Source organism: Penicillium mononematosum, assembly GCF_028829835.1.
Source record: "Penicillium mononematosum strain IBT 11891 chromosome Unknown utg000005l:1.0-9366267.0:1.0-9372171.0, whole genome shotgun sequence".
Lineage (NCBI taxonomy): Eukaryota > Fungi > Ascomycota > Eurotiomycetes > Eurotiales > Aspergillaceae > Penicillium > Penicillium mononematosum.
In genome coordinates this window covers 1524214-1543639 of record NW_026643275.1, presented here as the reverse complement: position 1 = coordinate 1543639, position 19426 = coordinate 1524214, and the positions used below count along the sequence as shown (strand labels likewise).

The window sequence follows — 19426 nt, the reverse complement described above, 5'->3', positions numbered from 1 at the left end:
TCGTTTCACCAGAACCATGGACGAGTGTCGAGGAAAAAAACCACCTGGCATCGAGGGGTATCTAATCATGAAATGATCTCACTGCCTTCTTTAAAAGACCCGAAATAGCGTGAAGCCAACATGGAACCACCATCAATTCCAGATAATCGTGCTCACAAGAGACATTTCGCCATGTCTTCTACGCCCAATATTGTTGATCCGGATGACTTTGTCGCGCAATTCAAAGCCTCAGCCCATCATCACTCACGCTCGCATTCCCCAGGGCAAGCATATGAACCACTTGCGTTTGGCCAACCGGCTATTGGAAGACCACCTATGCGGCCGCAAGGGCGGTCAATGTCCAGACTCAGTACCAATGGCATCCCTAATAGCATCTATAATGGCGAGAAGTTTGGTCGCAAGCCTTCCATCGACCAAGAGTCAGTCACAGACTCAGTTGCTACTCTAGATCTGGGCTACCACACCACCGGCCAGCCACTGCCACGGCACAGAAGGCAGTCCTCAACCTCAACAGGCTATCAAAGCTTTGACCAGCGATCTCTCAGCACCATATCTCTAGACCAACAGTCTATTGGAACCCAGCCACTAGGCTACTACTCTACAGATGCACTACCTGGAGGCTATCTCCCGTAAGACTGAAGAGTCCCGATCACCAAAATCCTCGCTAATTATGCAGATCACCTACTTCACCCAGAGATGTCCACTGGTCTGCATCCAACAGGTCGTTACAACGCAACATCCTTACCAACGACCTGCCGGTTCTTGGGCAGACGAATACTGACGAGGGCTCTGAGCAATTCAATCCTATTATTGAAGAACATGAGGAAGAATCTTTTGATCTGGTCCCTCCCTATGATGGCGACCGAGTCTCGCGTACCCTGGAACAACAAGCGGACCTCATGTTCTCCTCAGAGCATATGCTAGCGATTCTGAGCAATCCGCGCTACTTTGCGCGCTTCCGCGAGTTTATCGCCCAGGAACGTCCGGGGTCATTGCCAACACTGACCTACTACCTAAACGCTTCCAAATCCCTCAAAGCAATTCAATATGCCAATGCACTCGTGCGTTCGTCTGTTGATGTTCCTACATCCGGTATTGAAACAGCAGAGCACCCCGTTGGCCCGACTGTAAATACGGCCCTTGAACAACGCGTGCAGGCAGCGCTGGACGCTTTGACTGCTGAGGAACTACCTGCTTTCATCACCTCGACCTATATCAACATTGCCGGCAAGTTAGTCGAGGAGCGTGTACGCGGAACCTTGCCCGATAAGTTCCAGGGAACGGCAGAGGCGCTAGCTGAGGTATTCTGTCTGACCGATCCGTCGCGGCCAGATAATCCTATTATCTTTGCTTCCGAGGGTATGTCTCAGTTGTTTCGACCTGTTGATCCAAGCTTGGCTAACCCACCATTTAGAATTCCACCGCAATACACAGTATGGTATGGACTACGTCCTAGGACGAAACTGTCGGTTCTTGCAAGGTCCGAAAACGAATCCCAACAGCGTTCGACGAATTCGGGAAGCCCTCAAAGCCGGGACATACCACTCTGAGCTTTTACTGAACTAGTAGGTGCCCCCAACTCGTTTCATTACAGAACTAATCTTGGAAAACAGCCGCCGCGATGGCTCACCGTTCATGAACCTCCTTGAAATATATCCGCTATGCGACAACCGCGGCAAGCTCCGCTATTTCATCGGCGCCCAGATCGACGTCTCTCGACTCGTAATGGAAGGTGCACATATGGAATCCCTCCAAAATATCCCAATGCAGAAAGGAAATCCAGAGACGGGCCAAGCAATCAAAGAATCAAAGAGCGAGTTCCAACAACTTAGCGAACTCCTCAGTCCACAGGAGCTGCAGAACGTGCGCGAGCACGGCGGAACCCTTTTCGAGCCGATCGTCAACAAATATCCCAACCACCGTCTATTCCTCCAAGACTCCGACACCGAGAGCGAGGTCCACATCCCGTCCCGGGGGCCACAGAACCCCACTCCAGGCCCGGCTCCCAGTCTATCCTTGAGCGGTGTCTACAAAAGAGTATGTTTAACTTCCCATACTCCATTACGTATCAGAAGAGTAACATAAATCCCGAAAGTACCTCCTCGTCCGCCCGTACCCCCCCCTCCGCATCCTCTTCACATCCCCCTCCCTCCGAATCCCAGGCATGCTCCAATCCTCATTCCTAAACCGCATTGGCGAAACAGGCGCGAAACGCGATAATATCGTCAACGCCATGATGGCCGGGCGGAGCGTCACAGCCCGTATTAAGTGGATGACCAGGTTTAACAACCAGGGCCGTTATCGCTGGATCCATTGTACGCCTTTGCTGGCGAATAATGGTCAAATTGGTGTGTGGATGGTTATTGTTATTGATGATGAGGATGAACATTCGGCTAGATGGCAGGGTAGTCGCTCGAGTACCCATTAGATGATCTGTCTTGTTAAGGTTTTGTATATGTATACTATATTGTGATCTGCATAACCTGCATCTCATACATCCACCTTGTGTTGTGATGCGCTAGACTTTATATGGACTAGTGTGTAGTATAAACGCCCTTGTTGTTTCCCAGTTCAGCGGTTAGAGATCTCTACCATCACACAAAAGAATCGTGTCTTATACCTGCGAATTTCCATTTCCCCAGGATATCATCAAAGTAAAAGCGAATGCTCAGAAATGGCACCGGTCAAACGGTTGTCGCCTGCCGAGCGGGCGCCCAGCGGCACGGACCGCAGTGACAGCCCACCCCTCAAGGAACTAAGTCCCTCAGGGCCACGCCTGCTGAACCGCGACGAAGTTCCCTCGTGGTATGCTCAGAACCCATATATCCGATCAGGTTATAGGCCCGTGACGCCATCGATTCCTCGATGTCTTAGCAGCCTACTCTACCTTCACAACGAAACGGTGAATGTCTTCTCCCACCTCGTCCCGGCCACCATAGCTTTCCTGGGCAACGGGCTTCTCTATGGTTATTTCTTGACTTCCTTTCCGAACGCTACCTGGACCGATCGGCTCGTTTTTCATATCTACTTGACAACCTCGGTCCTTTGTTTCGGTATCTCATCTGCATATCATACCTTTCTTTGCCATTCGGTCCATGTCGCAGATGTATGGGTTCGCTTGGACTACGTTGCTATTGTATTCCAGATCCTTGGTTCGTTCGTCTCGGGGATATACATTGGATTCTATTGTGAACCACACCTACAAAAGCTTTATTGGTCCATGGTTTGTCATCTTCCCCCTTGCGTCGCCTCATCGAACTAACGTTATTAGATTGGCACTTTGGGCTTCTTGACCGGATTTGTCGTGGTGCATCCCCGCCTTCAAAGCCAAAGGTGGAGATTATTGCGGTTATCAACATTCGTGGCAACGGGACTTTCGGCATTTGCTCCTATCATCCACGCTGCTAGCATCTTCCCTTATCAGCAGCTGGATCAACAAGCCGGATTGCGATATTACTATCTTGAAGGACTTGTCATCGTGATCGGAGTTTTATTTTATGCGGTGCGTCAATTTCCTAAAACGAGAGGGTGCAGGATCATGCTGATTGGAGGCAGACACATTCCCCCGAGTCGTGGAGACCCGGAAGCTTTGACATTTGGGGGTCATCTCACCAGATATTCCACATCTCAGTGGTGATTGGTGCGACGATTCATTTGTATGGGATCTTGGTTGCTTTTCAATGGAATTATGAAAATCAGCGATGCAACATTGGTTGAGGAGATGTGACATTTGTTTATCGCAACCTGCCAAGGGTGATGATCCCCCTTGACTTGGCACTTGGCCCATACCCTTCCCAATTTGGAAGGAGATCCACTATGATATATATTATGTACATTAATATCCCTGACGCTAACAAAAGTACGCCGTTGAGCCGTTTGAATATAAGTTTCATTTAGATTGGCCGGATGCGCCCGACAATCCCATTGTTATTCCCACTTGCCACGTTTTTCTCTCTTTTAGTCCAACCGAAATCATGGCGGAAAAAATTGTTGTTGTGAGTTATCAAGTTTTACAATTGCTGATATTATATCTCACACTTCCAGGATGCCAACTACTACACTCTGACCCAGGACTGGGAACCTGAAGACTTTCAGTCGTGAGTTGCATGATTTCCCATGGCGTTTTGTCTGTTAACCATATCAGGGAAACTACTTCTATCTCCTCGTCAATCGCGAAGGGTCGGCTGGAAAATGGCAGACGGTAATTGAACTATCTGAAGCAGTGAAGACATCCGCCCTTGCTAATAGTATGGGCAGGTACCAGGCTATGAAGGAAGATGACTATTGGTCGGTCGCGACGCTTAAATTTGGGAGACTCGAGGCTAATCATGTTATACAGGAGTCCTTCCGATGAACAGCAATTCGAGGCTTTTGAGATTGGGTAAATACTCATGCTTTTCTTAATTTGGCCTGTCCAAAACAGCTTATCGGTGATATTCAGTCATATGATGTTTATGGTGTTAGACCATGAGAGAGAAAACCCTCTGCACCACGCTCCCATAGGCAAATCTCCCCAGGTGAGACAGCGATCTAAAGTTTGGATACTTAACTCGTGCTAAGTCTGAACTCCAGCATATTCTGGACATTGGGACTGGCAAAGGGACATGGGCTATGTGAGTCCTCACCCATTTCCTCCAGTGGAATCTTGCTTACATTGACCCAGTGATATGGCGGATATGTATTCGTCTGGTACAAAACCCAAATTATCCTTGTCCCTATTATCTCACTCTAACAACTTCAGCAACTGTCCGTGGCGTCGACATCTTCCCCCCCACCCGTGACATGGATGCCACCCAACTGCCTATTTGAAGTGGACGATATCCTCCGCGAGTGGACCTGGAGAGAACCATTCGACTTCATCCACATGCGTCTAATGCTGGGATCATTCACACCCGAGGGATGGGATCAACTATACAAGCAGTGCTACGAGTGAGTCCCATATCCACACTTACAACGAACAACAGTATCTAACCACCACACCATCCAGCGCTCTTACCCCAGGCGGCTGGATCGAACAGGTCGAACTAGACGTGCGGGTATACAGCGACGACGGCAGCCTAAAAGAAGACAGCACTCTAGCCACATGGGGAGATAATTTCATCGGCTGCTCCGAGCGAGCCGGCCGCTCCCTCCTAACACAAGAGACGATGCGAGGCGCGATGGAGAAGGCTGGTTTTGTCGACGTGCAAGAAAAGCTATACAAGATTCCTCTGGGGCCGTGGCCAAAAGATAAGGTCCTTAAGGAGGTTGGGCAGCTTCAATACGCTCACTGGCTTGCTGCGTTGGAGGGTTGGGCTATGTGGCTGCTCACCAAGTTTGGTGCGCCCTCTCCTTGGAGTAAGGAGGAGGTTCAGCTGTATTTGTCAAATGTTCGGGCTGAGCTGAGGAATCCTCGCACACATGCTTATGAACTTTGGTAAGTTTGATATGAGTATGAGTAGTACTGAGAGGTTGTGGTTTGCTGATCGTGTTTAGTCGTCGAGTCTGGGCTAGGAAGCCTACGGTGGAGGAGGAAATGGCTAATTTGGCAATCAAGACCGAGCCTGATGTTTAAATTAGCCATGCTGTCTTGATCGGACAACTTGTATTTCTGCGATTATGGTGTGGCCTTTTGCAATAGCGAGTCCTGTTGGGTATGTCCACCACAGGCTATGACATGTCTTTTTTACGTATATGGTAAAGACGCACCACTGACTTGCGATTTCTGTGTCAATTTATTATTCAACCCTGGGCGTTTCCTTCACGACCCTCTGGGCAGCTTTCTCAAACTCAGGTTCTACAACCAAGTTATCCAACTCGGATTGTTCGATCTAGAATTGCAATTAGCCACGCTATATCAAATGAACAGGTGAACGGGCGTACTGACCAGCTTCAATCCCTTTTCGGAATTAGTACCCTGCAAGCGAACCACAACCGGGCATTTGAAACCACCCATCTCAGCAGCAGCGGCAACTATGGCCTCGGCAATCATATCGCATCGCACAATACCTATCACCGATCAGCTATTTCAATTCCACATTGTTTAAATGTATACTCACCACCGTAAATATTAATCAAGATGCTCTTAATCCTCTGATCGTTCTTCAGAATCCTAAAAGCCCTCGACAAAGCCTCCTTCGTTGTGCTCCCCCCAACATCCAAAAAGTTAGCACATTTTCCGCCATGCAAACTAATAAGATCATTAGTTGCCATGGCCAACCCAGCCCCATTAACAATATTCCCAATATTCCCCTCAAGCCGAACATAATTAAGCCCCAGTTCCGCCAACTGATGCTCCTCCTCCTGTTCAGGTGATCGTTCCTCCAACCCAAAAAGCTCCTTCTGTCTATACCTCGCCGAATCATCAAATCCAAACTTCGCATCCAGACAAATAAACTCCCCCTCATCCGAGCGCACTAGCGGATTCAACTCAAGCAACGTCGCATCCTTTTCCTTAAACAACTTAAGCATCTGCACCAGGATCCGGTGTATATCCTTCATCTCAGTATCCGAGAATCCCAGCTCTGCTTGGATATACGCGTCGATCTCATCGGTGATACCGGTCGAGAGACCGAAGTAGAGTTTGTGGAGGTTGTCCATATTCGCTTCGATGTTCGTTCCTCCCGCCGACGAGATCAGTAGCACAGGTGCGGCACGCTGTCTGTCGAATGTCATTGCGAAATAGAATTCCTGTGCGATGGAGACGGCCTTGTAGATGTAGAGTTTGTCGACGCGGAGTCCATCTTGTGGAGTTTGTGCTGTTGTTAGGTAGTACCCGAGCATGTTGGTGGCGTTCCTGAATGCTTCGTTTGGTCTGGGTGTGTTAGATTGGGTCCGGTGATGTATCCAACGTTGGGATGTTGATTTGAGGGGAACTCACGACTCGACTAGTCGGACGCCGCTTTCGCCGTCGCTGTTGAATTTGCCTTTACCGCGGCCGCCTGCGAGGACTTGGGCTTTTATCATTGATGGTCCATCTGTGGCATGTTGGTTTTCTGTACGGGGATGTGAAGTGGATGGTGTGGACTTACTTAGCACGGACACAACCTCCTTGGCTTTCTCTGGGGTTGTGACTACGAATCCCGGTGGAACTGGTATTTTGAACTGGGTTGTATAAGCATTGCTGTTGGGTTGTGTGAAGGGAGTTCTTACTTCTTTGAGTAGATTGTGTGAGTGATGCTCAAGCAGACTCAGCTGCCGTACTTGGGCTCTGAGAGGCGCATGGTGCTGCACGATGGTTAATATATCGTTCTATATCACACCTCTAGACTGTACGAACACGTTGGAAGGTGCGGGCGATCGAACGCCAGGTAATCATTGTGAGTTATATATTTTTCATGCTAGGACGTTGACTCCGAATGCTAATCTGAGGTTGAATTTATGGTATTTGGGCGATGACATCAATGGATATATCTGGGGTTGACTGTCCGGAAAGTTTATTTGTATGAGCTCGGCTTGACCTCGTCATGATTTACCAAGTTACGGCAGCACAGAAGAACTTCAAAGCTAAATGATTATGATATGGCCGAGTCAGTTATTGACCGTATATTGAATTGATATTCCGGTTCTGGTTCACGTATATATTATAACCTGCCAAATTTTTTTTTTTAAAAAAGTTTTATCCGCATTTTTCATCACCCATCTCATCACTAGTATGGCTACCTTACAGCTAGAATACCTCCTACATAAACCTAGAATTACAACTAGAACATGAGGACTTGTGAAAATGACGCCGAAAATGACCACTTTTGGCGCCAGAAACGGCCGTCTTTCCACCCGTAACTTTGGAGGGCGAGCCGGCGCTTCACCGTCCACCGTCCAGTACCATCACTATTTTGCACCCTAGCAATGTTTTACTAGCACAAAATGGTACGCCCGTGATTACTTCGTCTCTACCAAATCCTTTATCGAAGGAGCGGCTGATGATTACCGGACCTCATGAATTAGCTGTGAGAGAATACTATAAACGGCTAGGGCCTCGCACCACTATGGAGGCGTACGTAGCTAATTTCGGTACTATTTGCCAGGTGATTCTAGATAATCGCCCAGATCTTGGGATGATCCTCGAGGAGACTCCGGCTTCTTTGGCTAGCGCGGGATTCGAATTGGGACTGCTCGTCGCTTTTTAAACGAATGACTGCTATGATTAAATCAAAGCACGTCTTGACCTGACCACTAAATAAACTCTCAATTGTGCGCAATGGACTTAATATCTGTTTTACTGTACGGTATAGCTGGCTCTACCGACATTTCATGGCGTTGTTGTATTTCTATGGATTGAGCTATACTGCACATAGATCTTATATGTGTCATGATTAGTATGGCTTGGCCTGAGATTATTAGCTTGTTTGGCAATTGTATGAGTATTTCTTGTAGATCACATTTCTATATAGTGTGTCCTTGAAACCGGTGCCATCCCTTTACTTCGATTATTTTCTCTGATAGTAATTTCTAATGAGTACTTGGTTAATTTACGTTAGGAAATTGTCCGTATGTCCTAGGCAAGTGCCTATAATGATGTTTACAGGCAGCATGTACTGTACTGCTATAGTGGGGTTGTATTCGGCTAAAATTTGTAGTTACTTCGGCACGGAATTGACAATCGCGACATCGTGTGCACCTTCTTTACGATACATTTCCAACATTCTCTGGAACTCCATTTCCCGTTCCAAGAGATAGTGTGCTTCGCGATTGAGGATAAATCGGCCATGGATCTTTTGCATGGCTTTCCTCGCTAGAAGGGACATCCCTTCATCGTCCCCGCCGTCTAGGTAACGTTAATTATGGAGTTGGCCAGGTGTCAAGAAACTTACTATTTTCGAAATAGAAATCCTGCACATCACGGATCAGCCTCACCAAGCGGTGCCGTATGGCACTGACTTGGTCCTCACACTCTACCAAGTCATTGAGGATGGCGTTGACACGTCTCCCTTCAAAAACGACGGGGTTCTCTAGAGCAGAGCTATTTGAACCGCCAGACTTTGGGGTATCCAACGCCACTCTCGAAATTCCTTGCTTTGGAACCTCCAACTCCACTTCATCTTCACGCAAACCATCTGTGGAGGGCTCTTCGCCATCATCCGTGTCATCACCACGGGGGCCACCATTGGCAGCAATCTCCACAAAACGCATGTTCTTCAACATGCTATCGGTGTAAGACAAATTGGAACAAGCCGGACATTTCCAAGCATCACGGCCAGGTGTGTCGGATTCTTGACTGCCACAAAGCAACTCAAACCCTGTAACCTCGTGCTTATTACACTCCAAGCAGGTCACAAAACCAGTGCGGCAATCGCGGCCACCGGTACCACCGAAAGACATTGTGAACCTTCGCAATAGATAAAAGTGACAAGTGCAAAAACTTGACTCCAACGCTAGTCAGATAGTTGAGGCGTCCGCGAACGTAAAACGTCTGAACTTTGGAATGATAAATTTTTTCTATAGAATAACCATCTTCTCTACACGGAGCACACCCAAGATTTAAATACTACCATCTGGTAAAGTGACGTACACAACGTACACCAAAACTCTGACAGCACACATGCCAAGAATTCCCTAATCAGGTAATTTTCTTTTCACCCGGGCTTTTACCAAGAATCGCCTGTTTCGGGTGCGGTCAGTCTCTGACCGCTGTTGACTTGTGGCAATACAAGCTCAATATACGAGCTTGGACCTTCAGTACGCGCAAATGCGCTGTCCGGCCAATGGCAGAATTCTTATCAGGAAAGTGGTCCTGGATTATATGGCCGGGTCCAAGAGAGGTGACTGTGTCATTTCCTACATAACGGGGACTTTGGAGAACCCTATAAAAATTGGCTGCCAAGGTACTTTCAGATAACGTAGATGGGAGCCACTGCGGACAGAAGTTGATACTAATGTATGTATATTAGGGCCATACCGTGGGGTAGTTCTTCGAAGTGTACTGTTACCCCGTGCGTGGGGCCACATGGCTCCTTTAGACTGTCACGGTCCGTTCCGCCTGGGGCCCATCGCTCGAAGAGACCTATTTCTTAAATTCTTCTTGATAAAGCGCCCATAGAAGACTTTAGGATGGAACAACACAACTTCTGTCAAAGTGAAAGTGTGACGATTCGTTGCGCTTAGTCTGGAACCCACTGCGGGATAGGTTGGTTCTGTCTGAGCACAGCCACCCTCCAGCGAAATTTGTGCTACAAGTCTAGTTCTTATGGGGCATAAATTCTTTACCAAGCGACATTGTTTGTACTCCTTACTCCGTAGTCGCCTCAGAGTCCTTTCAATATTAGTTATGGATTGCGCCGTCTTCCGGGAAACATCTGGACGTATTTGACCCAATGAGAGCCTACCCAAACATTGTCGAGGAACCAAAAGTGCCTTTCCAAACAAGACCAAGCCACACTAGCTCACGGGGTCCGACGGAAAATGCGCGATCGACCGCATTGGTCCATAGCGTTGCCATCACATAATTGTAAGAGCCTCAACGCACAAAAATTTCGGAAAGTTTCGAAAGATGCCGCTACGGCCCGGGCCATATGATTCGACTTCTTTTTTTATAGAGCGGTATAATGCATCGTGGCGCACCAATAGGGATGGATATGTTTCTCACGCAGGGTAACTAGAAGCTGTGAGATAAACTCACTGTTTCCTTTCGACGGTTTTTCTCTGTTAGATCCGCGATTACTATATCTATTCTAAAGATAGCCGTGGCGGTGTCTATTACCTCCAGATTACTGCAGGATCGAGTACCTCGCTGTATGAATCGAATGTAACCTCGACATAGCAAAAGGAGCACGGGATCTCTGACTTCATATTGGTCAAGCTTGTAACTCTGTACTCGCATAACGGATCATCTGATCGAAGCATCCACTTCTAAAGAATCCAGCAAAATCACTAGCCAGGGATGCTTTAGGTAGTGTTTCACGGATAGTTTGTATGATTCGCTTGACTCAAACCGAGAAATTAGCCCCCACTTCCTTTGTAAGAGCCTCCGTGCCTCTTCTGGAAGCGAAGGTTATTAGGACAAGCCCTTCTTTTCCCCTAAGCGAAGGGGCGCATCTTGTCCACCACGATACGAGACATGAGTTGCATAGCCTCACGGTAAAAGAATACGTGCAGCAATACTACTCCGTACCCGACAGAACGTCCGGAGTCACCGGAAGATGCGCTATATCTGGACTTCGCTTGGATCAATGTGTGTCATGACTCGACGCCCCGGTGTATCATGTACCATTTCCGCGGGCGCCCAGAGTAACCTGAATGAGCTCTCGGTGTTGATTCGCGACAGGCCTATACGAGCCCGAGATAAGTCCTGGCTTTTGGACATGCAATGCAAGTACACCGTATAGCCATGTTGGTAAGGCTAAACCAGGCTACCTAGGTAGATAAGAGAATGTGCGAATGGAAATTATGCGAGTCGCAACGTGGAATCGGAGAAACACTCAGGATGTTTTTCCCAGACTATACCTAAACGGGAATAGTGTTGATGTGAGACCAGCCTCCACTGAAACATCCAATCTGCCCAATCCTGATCAGTTAATAAAACTCCAAGTCAGCACTAGTAACTGGGGGAGAAAATATCAAAGAAAGAAGTCTGACTCGTCTCAGGGACCACGGGCATAACAACAGGTTTGGCTTATCAGAGGGAGGCTTAGATAGTGAGATCGCCCCTGAGCGTACTCCGTACCCAGCCCCCCCAGTGGATCTGAATTAGCTCACACAAAGTCTACTGGCAAATCAAGAGGCTGAGAAAGCACATCTGATCGCCCGGATCTGACGTTAAAATTCGTTCAGACGGTAAATATAAGAAAATGGTGATTCCCGGTTTGATATTCCCACAACACTCCCTCTACACAGTCACCAGCCACCAGTCACCATGAGACAGTCGACGCCCATTCTCTGGGTTGTCCAGGCTTGTCTAATATGGCTGACATTGGTTTTGGCATCACCTACTGCCATTTCTCATGATAATCTGCTGTCTTCAGACGATGTCTCTGCGCTTCAGTCGCGTGACACAAAGCCGTTTCCGCTTCGGGTTCTACCGCTCGGTGCCTCAATTACCATGGGGTACAAATCAGCAGATGGGAATGGATATCGGAAATGGCTTCGACAGCAATTGCGCTATGCTGGCTGGGATGTTGACATGGTTGGCACCACGAAAAGTGGTACCATGCATGATAATGTGAGTTACTCGATTCTTGCTCCATCCCATTTTTGAAGGACATATTTTGACTCTTCCCAGGACCACGATGGACACATCGGCTGGAGAATTGATCAAATAGCCTCTCATGCCAAGGAGATCATTCCACAACAACCTAACGTAATCCTTATCAAGTGGGTCTCCAATCGGCGCAGCATCTCTTCGCACGCTAACATATTCCCCGCAGCGCTGGTACAAATGATGCTCTACAAAAATACAAAGTAGCCACTGCTGGCAAGCGGATGGACTCCCTCCTAACATACCTCTTCGACAACATCCCCAACACAACCATCATCCTATCAACCCTCACATTCAACGGAGAGGAGCCTCTGCTGAGCACAGAGATCAACAAGCAATACCTAGAACTCGCAGCGAAACGTCGAGCACAAGGTGAAAGCCTCGTCGTAGCTGATATGAGCAGCTTCATCCAGTGGAAGCAACTCGTGGATAAGGTCCACCCGACAGCCGCTGGCTATGAGAAAATGGCATCGGTGTGGTGGGCGGCCATTCAACAAGCGGAGAAAGAAGGCTTTCTCAAAGCGCCAAAGACCACTTCCACCAATAATGCCACTATCAGCAAGGCCCGTGAAAAGGACCTGAGATGATAGCACCGCTGATCCGAGTCTGCCTGCATACACGGCCCCGTCTCAGCCCACAATAAAAAGTACTAACGACTCGCCCCGACCCCGGCCATGGCATCTGTGGGCTGTTGCATCCCAGATAATTATGAGTACGTTGCCCATTCTTTCCGTGATGTCTTGGGCAAGACTAACCTTATCTAGTGTGCATTGGTTTCTCTTATGTATGATACCACAAAGCCTTAAATAAAGCGTGAAAAATAGTCAAAAACAATCTAAAATTCACTAAATCATCATTCATTCCAAACCCATTCATTCAATCACACGATTATAACAGAAGCTACTCGGGCTTTGGAATATAATAAGGCCCAGTAAGTGGATAAGATTAGAACTTCTTGAGAAGCTGGAAATTGGCCGGATAATGGGCTCGTCGATAAAAGATAAGTACTGCGCTTCCTTGTTTCTAGGTGATCGAATACAAAGGCTTGAGCGTGTAATATATGAAAGATATTCGATCTAACGTTCGATTGAAACTGATTCCGCAAAGTTTGAGCTGGCGTGAAATGTTCAGCATCTACTATTCTCTTTTCAATGCATGCTTACCAGCGCTATGCTACCTCAATAACCGCTGGTCCATATATAGTTGCACTTGTAACATATTCAGCTGTTATAAACTCCGTTCCACCATTTACAACAGTTGCCAAAGTCATGTCATGCATCACATTATGTGAAAAAGGAAAATCGACAACAATTTCGCTCAACACGGTTTCCCTCTAAAAGATTTGACCAATGAGTTGGAAAGGCACCACATTTGGTACTAAAGCGCCGTTTACGAAGGCGACCCTTTGCGTGAGAATTGACAGGACCGGCGACTTCAAGAACCACACTCCCGTTACTCTAAATTGGGGCTAAACGTTAAGTTGCGGGAAGACACGCAGTGGTATAGCTTCTATGCATTTCGGTCAAGTACCTGTAGCCGAATGAACACAATCACCCGAACTCTCCGAGCAGCTGTTGCTATTCGGAGTATTCCTATCTCGTGCAGAGATAAACATGGACGGACTTTGCCACGGACTTTAACACGGACTTTAACACGGACTTTACGTTGGACCTCGTCGGTTAGCTTCTTAACTCCAGACGGAATGAAACACCCCTGTTCCTGATCATCACATCCTTCCTTTATTAACAGGGCATCATTGTTCCTGTCGGGATATCCTATTCAATCCCACAAGGCTTCGAAAGCGATATCATATTACACCGAGGACGGCAGAGCTCGAACAACATGATCGGAAAACGAATCTTCATGACTGGTGCCTCCGGCTACATCGGCGGCGTGGTTGTGGAGCAAGCCATCCAGCAAGGCAATCATGTTACCGCCCTATCACGAACTGAAGCAAGTGACGAAAAGATTCGAACCCTGGGCGCTACTCCAGTACGCGGCGGCCTGGAATCTCACTCCGTTCTGCAGGAGCAAAGTGCCCAGGCTGACGTCGTATTCCATCTCGCAGACGCATGGGCCGGTAATTTCGGCAAGATGGATTATGCTGAAGTTGTGCGCATCGACGGAGGTGCTGTGGATGCCATCGGGGCAGGCCTAAAGGGCACTTCCAAGCCACTGGTGGTCACGTCAGGCACTCTCGTCGTTGGGGCACATCCCGACGGCCTCGAAACCGATGAGAACTCGGCTCTTTCAGAGCAGCCAATGAATGATCGCATTCGATCTGAGCAACATGCGCTAGAACTGCGGGACCAGGGTATCAATGTCAGCGCTATTAGGCTGGCGCCATGGGTCTACGGTCGTGGCGGCAGTGGGATTCGGCTTTTCATGACCATGTTCACAGGCATGGGTGAGGTATTCTACATCGACGGGGGAGCAGCACCTACTTCCGTGGTGCATGTAGATGACGCCGCCCAGTTATATTTCCTGGCGGCGGACAAGGCTCAACCAGGGGACGTGTTCAACGCGGTTTCCTGTACCACAGTGACGGCCCGGGAACTAGCTACAGCCATTGCTCGCACAGCCAATCTTCCACTGAAGTCGCTCTCCTTTGATGAAGTCACCAACCGCATGGGAAATTTTGTAGCAAGCTTTCTCAGTGCGGAGAACCGGGCGTCGGGCCAGAAAGCAAAAGAAAAGCTTGGTTGGGAGCCACGGGGTCTCGCTATTCTGGACGACATTGAGAGCGGATCCTATGCAACGCGCTAGTCTAAAGGCCAAGAATAGCACCTTGCAGAGACCGCGAAGTGGCTGAAACGGGCCTACTGCATGTCTCCATCCCGGTGTATGTCAGACTTCCTTCCGGGCATTTAGACACAATATATTAAAAGACGATTAAGATCCAGTGGAACAGGTATCTACGTATGCACCCAGCATGCAACATGCATGCCCATCACTTGTAAATGCGTAGAAGTGCGATAAACAGCCTGAATCCTTGCAGAGCACTCAGATCTGCCCACCTGGTAATGCTCAGTGAGCGGATCAGACTCAGGGGCGTGCTCAGTTGTACTCAGTGAGCAAAAAGCGGCAAGTATACAAATAAAGCCATGCAATACCTCCACACCAACCAAACCAAACCCCCAAGCGCCATCCAACTAACAACCCCCTTCACAACCAAAACCCGTTTAATAAAAACAAAAGTCTTCCTCTCATTGACCCTCGGAAAAGGGCCAACAGGAACATCCCTCCCAAGAAAAGCACAAAGCGGCCCCCACCCATCCTCAGCCTTGAACTCCAGAACCTCCCGCCCACGCTCCCTAGCAACACCCCTAACAAGCTCATTATATCTCTCATAAAACTCCGCAGAAAAGATATCCCCCTCCCCAACCTTCTCCTTAGCCCACTCGAGAATCCTCATGTTAAGCCTAAACCACAACCTCTCCGTTCCCCAAAGGAACCCAAGAACGCCAAAAGAACCGCTAAAAAAGAACCCCAGGCTCTCGCGACAACTCTCCGCCCACGTCTCCGCGCTGGGTCGCGTGGTTAGGATCACCCGTGCCTCGGGTACATGTCCATCAGATCAGCGAGGAAGAATACAGCGGGCATATCGCAGACTGCGGCGTAGCCGGAGACTAGGGCGTTGAGCTGTTTTTGTCGTGTTGCGGTGTCGGTGGAGTGTGTGGCTGCGATGAGGAGTTCTTGGCGTGAGGTATGGGGGATTATTTGTGCCATGTGGAGACATGGTGTTATGTTTAGTTCTTCTAGTGCGGCTTGGAGGGAGGATGTTGCTGTGCGCGGAAGGCCGGCGCCGATTACGAGGAGCTCTTGTTTGTGCTGGGTGTTGGAGGTTGGCGTTGGGGCTATGCGGTTGTCGGTGAGGAAGCGGACCATCTTGGGTGGTTTTGGTTTCTGGTTTCCTGAGAGAATGGATCTGCTTGGGAGCTTTGGTATCGTGGGTTGTTTATAGGGTTGGAGGACTCGACCTTCTAGATATATTGAAGGTCGTGGCCGAATCTGACGTCAGCTGGGTAAGGTGGATATCTGTTCTTTCTATAAATGCCTAGGCGCATTGATCGCAGGAGAACCTTTTGCGTAGCTCGTATTTTGGGTCAGACAAATGGGTCGGAACGGTGGGTTATGGGAGGTCACTTGTAGATATTCTGACTTGACTGGTGATGCGACTGATGAGTGACAGCAACCTTTGGGTAAACCCTGAGGGCTCCACGTGTGGGTTAACCCCGATAAACACAAGGGCGACTGAGGTGAAGAAGGGAATTCAATCATCTTCTCTTCTTTCTCTTGACAAGTTGAACTGCCCAGTTGAACTTCCAAGCTGGTTTCCGACCTGGGAAACCATGACGTCATCACCTGATCTACTTGGAAGCTCCGAGACCTTGATTATTTCAAGCTGCTATACCCCTTGTATTTCTTCAAAGTCTCCTGTTTACAGACCCCCAAAATCACCTCTTCTTCTATTCCTCGTCCTAATCCAAGATGTCCGAATCCTTCGCCATCCTCCGCCGACGCCGCTCCGACGAGCTAGCCAAGCTCGCCGACGAGCACATGCAACACGACCTTCAATCGGGAGACCGCGACAAGCTGAAAGCAGCGGCATCTTCAATCTCCCTGTGGACAACAGTTGGCTCTGCGGTTGGAGTCAGTCTTGGTCTTCTAGCCGCCATCCGACTGCGCAGTACGCGGAAGGCGTTCTTCTCTGCTATTCGGGCGCAGGAGAGGCCGACAAAGGTTATTTTTGAGGATGGGAGGACTGGTATGTTATTTCTTTGCAATTTTGGAGATTCTTGAAAAAGGGAGAGAAAAGAATGGTGTGGTTAATTGTGTGTTTAGAGTCCATTCCTGACCTCACGCCGCTGTTAAAACCGACTACTTTGGGTGACATCGCGACTTATTTCTTTGCGACGGCCGGTGGATTGTTCTTGGGTGGAGAGCTTGGTAAGATTATATTTGGTGTTGTGATTGCGTGTTGGGGGCATTGTGCTAACATTGCGTTGTGTAGGCTTTGCTGGTGGTGTGGCGAAAGGGACGAGGAGTATCTCCGCGGATCCCGAGAGCAAGAAGAGAATTGAGACTGCGTTTAGGAGATTCCGGGCTGACGTGCTGCGGAAGCAGGCTGATGCTTTGGATATGGGAAACAATGATACCGGTCTGATCTAAGGGAATGAAAATAGATATTAGATTGTTTTTCGGTGGAAAAACGATTACTTGTAGATTATGTGTCAATTATTTCATTTATATATCGCAGTAATGATACATGTACAACTTTAGACCGCCAAAGCCTTCAAGAATGCTGGGCTCTCATGGCCCTGCGCAACCTTCGAAATCGGCGTGAGATACGCCTCAGAAGATTCCTGGCTCTCCTGGATCTTCCGAACATAGAATTGGGCAACCTTGAGCCACATCGCCTTCTCACCCGCACTTGCTCCAGACCCCTGCCAAACCCAGATTCTGTTGCCAGTATCATAAAGGAAAACGTCGTTACCATCCAAATCAGACCGATCGAATCGGTCCCCATCTTTGACAAGATCGAACGACAAGTTTCCAGACGCATCACTGAGTCTGAAAAGCTTGCGTGAGCGAGCACCCTCATCAGGACCCCTCTTCGCAAACCGCCCAGGTCTCGGCGCCTCCAAGGTAGAAGGAGCGACATCCCTCCCACCGAGCAAGTCAACGAAGATCTTAGACCTGGATTCAAGCTGCGACAGAACCTCAACATCAACATGTTTCGCCAGCGTCATGTCATTCACCACCTGCGCGGCCTTGGCCTTCTCCATCGGGCTACACTTCTTCCCCTGCCAAACCCAGATCTTATTCCCCTTATCCAAAACAAAGACATCACCCTCATCGAGACTCTTCCACGTAGGCTCGACCTCATGCACGATAAGCGAGTCAAGACGCGCAATACCGGGGTGTTTGAAGATACGCAAGAGGGTAAGAACCTCCTTACGCTCTTCGGGCTCAACATGCGTGAACCCGGAGCGCACACCACCAGACCGGACGGCGTAGTTCCGGAACAGGGCGAGGAACTCGTCAGAGGGGTGTTGCTGGACCTCGCGGTGCTGTGTTGCCGCGCCGTGCAGGAACTCGTCCAGCTCGACGGTCTTGTAAGCTGCGACGCCGGCTTCGTCTTGTGTTGTTTTGCTGCCCAGCCAGAAGAAGATGTCGTGGGCGAGCTGGTCGCCGACTTTGTAGGTGTGGAGCACGATGAAGCTGTCGCCGTCGTAGAATTGGCCGGTTTTTTCTTTCGGCCAGGGGATTACTTGGAAGTTTTCGATGCGCCATATTGTGAGGCCGGGTTCTTGGGGGATGTTTTGCCAGGCGGGTTCGGTCTGGGCGGAATTGTACTTCACGCGGTGGTCGAGGTCGCTGCCGATTAGCTCCACGTTGCTGTCTTTGATATCGTATTCTTTTGGGTGGACGAGGCCTTCGTGGGGTGCCATGTTTGCGGTTATATTGTGATGTGTGTGCTGCGTGTAATATAAGTGGAAGTGATGCTGATAAAGTGAACAGGCATGTGGCGGTGGGTCCAGAGCCGCGGGGCATCCCTTTTGGGAGCAATTGGCCAATGACGTCGGTAATTTCATACTATTTTTAGTCAGGACGACAGCGTCATGTTGTATTGTTTATATGAGGCTCAAAGTTATGGAAGGTGCTAGGGGAAAGGGTTCGCGCAATATGCCTTTGAACTGCCATGATGCCATGTTAGAAGACATATTTTAATCATACGGTGGCTTCATCTGTGTCTGATTTATCTCAGAAATCACTGGCTACAGACTTAGATATTCAGAAAGACATATTATGTTGTAGATCAAACAGCGAAGGGTTATTTTAGTGTACGACCTTCAAGGAAAGGAAGTCGGCGATATCAACATGCGCCCTGGCGAAATTTTCAGAGCGGAGCAGAAATTTTCTGCGAGAGGACACGCATACAAACGGATATTCCCCCTATTCTATTGCCTGCTGGTGACACCACTTGTGATATATGTACGAGATACTACATGGCAACCAATAGTTTAACAGAACTCCAGCCTCATGGCAGCCTTGCATTAAATTGGGCCCGATAAAAATTTGAAAATTTACAAGGAAAAAAAAAGACCAAAATGAGGTGTAAATCAGTGCACGAATCGATCGGCTCTGAAATGAAATTCCTAATGTCCTGAGGTATATGAAACACCGAGTGAAAATACTATCTACTTCTTGAGTAACTCTAGTAACTGCCTTGTGACTGTGATCTCTCAG

General features: G+C 48.6%; 9 protein-coding genes across 9 annotated transcripts; 5 read left to right on the top strand and 4 right to left on the bottom strand.

The window, feature by feature from the left end:
- Window positions 1-171: 171 nt before the first annotated feature.
- On the top strand, window positions 172-2428 carry N7519_008681 (uncharacterized protein; the record flags this gene model as incomplete). The annotated part of the gene is made up of 5 exons (XM_057295456.1): window positions 172-629; window positions 677-1359; window positions 1415-1565; window positions 1614-2037; window positions 2096-2428. The coding sequence occupies 5 exons, from the start codon at window positions 172-174 to the stop codon at window positions 2426-2428; spliced, it is 2049 nt and encodes a 682-aa protein (XP_057143338.1).
- Window positions 2429-2674: 246 nt separating this feature from the next.
- N7519_008680 (uncharacterized protein) lies at window positions 2675-5554 on the top strand (the record flags this gene model as incomplete). The annotated part of the gene is made up of 13 exons (XM_057295455.1): window positions 2675-3223; window positions 3272-3502; window positions 3861-3995; window positions 4045-4097; window positions 4145-4201; window positions 4258-4287; window positions 4340-4381; window positions 4442-4517; window positions 4573-4613; window positions 4664-4746; window positions 4812-4929; window positions 4988-5416; window positions 5476-5554. 13 exons carry the CDS (start codon window positions 2675-2677, stop codon window positions 5552-5554), a joined length of 1923 nt encoding a protein of 640 aa, XP_057143337.1.
- Window positions 5555-5717: 163 nt separating this feature from the next.
- N7519_008679 (succinate--CoA ligase subunit beta) lies at window positions 5718-7297 on the bottom strand (the record flags this gene model as incomplete). The annotated part of the gene is made up of 6 exons (XM_057295454.1): window positions 5718-5810; window positions 5867-5988; window positions 6039-6793; window positions 6860-6956; window positions 7011-7206; window positions 7259-7297. 6 exons carry the CDS (start codon window positions 7295-7297, stop codon window positions 5718-5720), a joined length of 1302 nt encoding a protein of 433 aa, XP_057143336.1.
- A 1463-nt stretch (window positions 7298-8760) lies between these two features.
- On the bottom strand, window positions 8761-9300 carry N7519_008678 (uncharacterized protein; the record flags this gene model as incomplete). Its single annotated transcript, XM_057295453.1, has 1 exon — window positions 8761-9300. The coding sequence occupies one exon, from the start codon at window positions 9298-9300 to the stop codon at window positions 8761-8763; it is 540 nt and encodes a 179-aa protein (XP_057143335.1).
- Window positions 9301-11830: 2530 nt separating this feature from the next.
- On the top strand, window positions 11831-12759 carry N7519_008677 (SGNH/GDSL hydrolase family protein; the record flags this gene model as incomplete). Its single annotated transcript, XM_057295452.1, has 3 exons — window positions 11831-12136; window positions 12197-12288; window positions 12342-12759. 3 exons carry the CDS (start codon window positions 11831-11833, stop codon window positions 12757-12759), a joined length of 816 nt encoding a protein of 271 aa, XP_057143334.1.
- Window positions 12760-14014: 1255 nt separating this feature from the next.
- N7519_008676 (uncharacterized protein) lies at window positions 14015-14938 on the top strand (the record flags this gene model as incomplete). Its single annotated transcript, XM_057295451.1, has 1 exon — window positions 14015-14938. One exon carries the CDS (start codon window positions 14015-14017, stop codon window positions 14936-14938), a length of 924 nt encoding a protein of 307 aa, XP_057143333.1.
- Window positions 14939-15718: 780 nt separating this feature from the next.
- On the bottom strand, window positions 15719-16060 carry N7519_008675 (uncharacterized protein; the record flags this gene model as incomplete). The annotated part of the gene is made up of 1 exon (XM_057295450.1): window positions 15719-16060. One exon carries the CDS (start codon window positions 16058-16060, stop codon window positions 15719-15721), a length of 342 nt encoding a protein of 113 aa, XP_057143332.1.
- A 603-nt stretch (window positions 16061-16663) lies between these two features.
- N7519_008674 (uncharacterized protein) lies at window positions 16664-17344 on the top strand (the record flags this gene model as incomplete). Its single annotated transcript, XM_057295449.1, has 3 exons — window positions 16664-16940; window positions 17018-17122; window positions 17187-17344. 3 exons carry the CDS (start codon window positions 16664-16666, stop codon window positions 17342-17344), a joined length of 540 nt encoding a protein of 179 aa, XP_057143331.1.
- Window positions 17345-17451: 107 nt separating this feature from the next.
- N7519_008673 (gelsolin family protein) lies at window positions 17452-18627 on the bottom strand (the record flags this gene model as incomplete). The annotated part of the gene is made up of 1 exon (XM_057295448.1): window positions 17452-18627. One exon carries the CDS (start codon window positions 18625-18627, stop codon window positions 17452-17454), a length of 1176 nt encoding a protein of 391 aa, XP_057143330.1.
- Between the last annotated feature and the right edge of the window lie 799 nt (window positions 18628-19426).